This window comes from Lepidothrix coronata, unplaced genomic scaffold, assembly GCF_001604755.1.
Source record: "Lepidothrix coronata isolate B3197 unplaced genomic scaffold, Lepidothrix_coronata-1.0 Scaffold680, whole genome shotgun sequence".
NCBI classification, from domain to species: Eukaryota; Metazoa; Chordata; class Aves; order Passeriformes; family Pipridae; genus Lepidothrix; species Lepidothrix coronata.
The window spans coordinates 5,029-7,971 of NW_016690860.1; the positions used below are offsets into that span (position 1 = coordinate 5,029).

The 2,943-nt window shown below is 56.0% G+C and overlaps 1 protein-coding gene across 1 annotated transcript in view; it reads left to right on the forward strand.

Annotated features, from left to right (window-relative positions):
• Window positions 1–1,492: 1,492 nt before the first annotated feature.
• LOC108510342 (alkaline phosphatase, tissue-nonspecific isozyme-like) overlaps window positions 1,493–2,943 on the forward strand; it is a 6,278-nt gene continuing 4,827 nt past the window's right edge. The window contains exons 1-3 of the mRNA XM_017840025.1: window positions 1,493–1,606; window positions 2,188–2,362; window positions 2,448–2,693. Coding sequence (XP_017695514.1) covers window positions 1,493–1,606; window positions 2,188–2,362; window positions 2,448–2,693 — 535 coding nt within the window. The remainder of the gene's footprint in view (window positions 1,607–2,187; window positions 2,363–2,447; window positions 2,694–2,943) is intronic.

Genomic DNA, 2,943 nt, shown 5'->3' on the forward strand with positions numbered 1-2,943 from the left:
GTAAGGTATGTACTGGGGTAAACTGGGTTTGCAGTAAGGTATGTACTGGGGTAAACTGGGTTTGCAGTAAGGTATGTACTGGGGTAAACTGGGTTTGCAGTAAGGTGTGTGTGCTGAGGTAAACTGGGTTTGTAAGCAGGTGGGTGCTGGGATAAAACTGGGTTTGTAAGCAGGTGGGTGCTGGGATAAAACTGGGTTTGCAAGAAGTTGGGTGCTGGGATAAAACTGGGTTTGCAGTAAGGTATGTGCTGGGATAGAACTGAGTTTGCAAGAAGTTGGGTGCTGTGATAAATTGAGTTTGCAAGAAGCTGGAGGCTGGGATAAACTGGGTGCTGGAATGAACTGGATTTGCAAAAAAAATGGGTGCTATGGTAACTTGGATTTGCAATAAACTGGCTGCTGGGGTAAACTGGATTTGCAAACCAAAATCTGGGTGCTGCATTAAATTTGGTTTGCGCTAAATTGGGTGCTGGGATGAACTGGATTTACAGTAAGTTGGGTGCTGCAATAAATTGGGTTTGCAGTGAAATTGGGAGCTGGGGTAAACTGGGTTGCAATAAATTGGATCCTGGGGTAAACTGGGTTGCAATAAGTTGGATCCTGGGATAAACTGGGTGCTGCAATGAACTAGGATTGCGATAAACTGGGTGCTGGGATTAATGGGTTTGCAAAAAAACTGGGTGCTGGATAAACTGGATTTGCAGGAATTTTGGTACTGCAATGGACTGGGTACTGGGATAAACTGGGACTGCAAAAAATTGAGTGCTGGGGTAAACTGGGATTGCAATAAACTGTGTGCTGGAATAGATGAGGTTTGCAAAAAATTGAGTGCTGGGAGAAACTGGGTTCTGGGATAAACTGTGCTGGGATGAATTGGATTTGCAAAAAATTGGGTGCTGCAATAAGTTGAGTTCTGCAATAAACTGGGTTTGCAATGAAACTGGATGCTGGGATAAACTGGATGCACAATAAACTGGGCTTGCAGAAAATTGGGTGCTTCAATAAACTGTGCACTGGGATAAACTGGGTGCACAGTAAGCTGGGCTTGCAGAAAACTGGGTGCTGGGATAAAATTGAGGCTCAATAAATTGTGCTTGCAGAAAACCAGGGGCTGGTGTAAACTGGGTGCACAATAAACTGGGTTTGCAAACCATTGGGTGCTGCAATAAACTGGGTTTGCAGAAAACTAGGTGCTTCAATAAACTGGGTTCTGTGGCAAACTGGGTGCACAACAAACTGGGCTTGCAGAAAACCGAGTGCTGCAATAAACTGGATTTGCAATAAGCTGGGTGCTGGGATAAACTGGGTGCTGGGATAAACTGGGCTGGCAGAAAACTGAGTGCTGGGGTAAACTGGGCTTGCAGTAAGATGGGTTTGCAGTGGATTGGGACAGACAGGGTTGGTGTGAACGGGTCTGGTGCTGCCCGGTGTCACCACGGCCCGTGTGCCGAGCTGCCCGTGCTCAGCTGTCCCTGCCCCGGGTCCCCCAGGCATGGGCGTCTCCACGGTCACGGCCGCCCGCATCCTCAAGGGGCAGCTGCAGCACGGGCAGGGCGAGGAGAGCCTGCTGGAGATGGAGAAGTTCCCCTACGTGGCCCTGGCCAAGGTGAGCCCCCCGGGAAGCCCGCGGGGACCCGGCACCCACCGCAAGGTCACGGGCGGGCGGCATCGACCGAGCCGAAATTAGGTCAGGGGCGGGCGCAGGGAGCTGGTCCGGTGCCCACTGGCTGTGCCAGGGCTGGCCATGGGAACAGAGGGGGGGGGAGAAGGAGCCCGGTGGCTGCGGGACACCACGGGACCCCCCCCTGCTTCGCCCGGGGTCGTTTTGCTGAACAAAACAGTGGGTTTTATAACTAAATTGGAAGTCATGGCCATCCCTGTTTGCCCCCTGAGGGTGCCTGTGGCAGGGGCTTCGCTCTCCCCGCCAAAAAACGGGCTGAAAGAAGGCCAAAAGTAGCAAAATGAAGAAGGGGGGGGCTGTGCCACCATGCTGAGGGGCAAAACAGGGGCTTAGGGGCAAAAGAGGGGGGCACAGGTGGGATGGGGGCCCATGCAGGCAAAACAGCACAGGGAGGGGAGCTCCAGGGTGGGGATAATGATGGTGGGTGGGGATGATGGTGGTGACAACGCTGGTGATAACGATGGTGGTGATAACAGTTGTGTTTTTTCCATCTCCCACCCCTCCAGACCTACAACACCAATGCCCAGGTGCCCGACAGCGCTGGCACGGCCACTGCCTACCTGTGCGGTGTCAAAGCCAACGAGGGCACCCTGGGGGTCAGCGCCGGCGTCACCCGCGACCGCTGCAACACCACCAAGGGCCAGGAGGTGACCTCCATCCTCCGCTGGGCCAAGGACGCGGGTGAGGGCCGGGGGGCACTCGGGGGGCAGGCGAAGCGGCAGCTTTGGGGCTGTTCTCACTGTCGTCCCCTGGGCTCGGGGTGCAGGGAAGGCCGTGGGGATCGTCACCACCACGCGCGTGACCCACGCGACGCCCAGCGCCGCCTACGCCCACTCTGCCAACCGCGACTGGTACTCGGACGGGGAGATGCCCCCGGACGCCCTGGAGGGCGGCTGCAAGGACATCGCCCGGCAGCTGGTGGAGAACATTCCCGACATCGAGGTAGGGATGGGGATGGGGCCACCGGGAGTGTGGGCTGGAGCCAGCAGGGACGGGACCAGGACCACCTGGGGTGGGGATGGGAACGGAGCCATGGGGAGTTGTGGGACCAAGACTACCACTGGTTGAAGGGCTGGGACTCCCAGGAGATGTTGGGCTGGAACCACCACTGGTTGAAGGGCTGGGACTCCCAGGAGATGTTGGGCTGGAACCACCAGTGGTTGAAGGGCTGGAACCCCCAGGAGATGTTGGGCTGGAATCACCAGTGGTTGAAGAGCTGGGACTCCCAGGAGATGTTGGGCTGGAACCACCAGTGGTTGAAG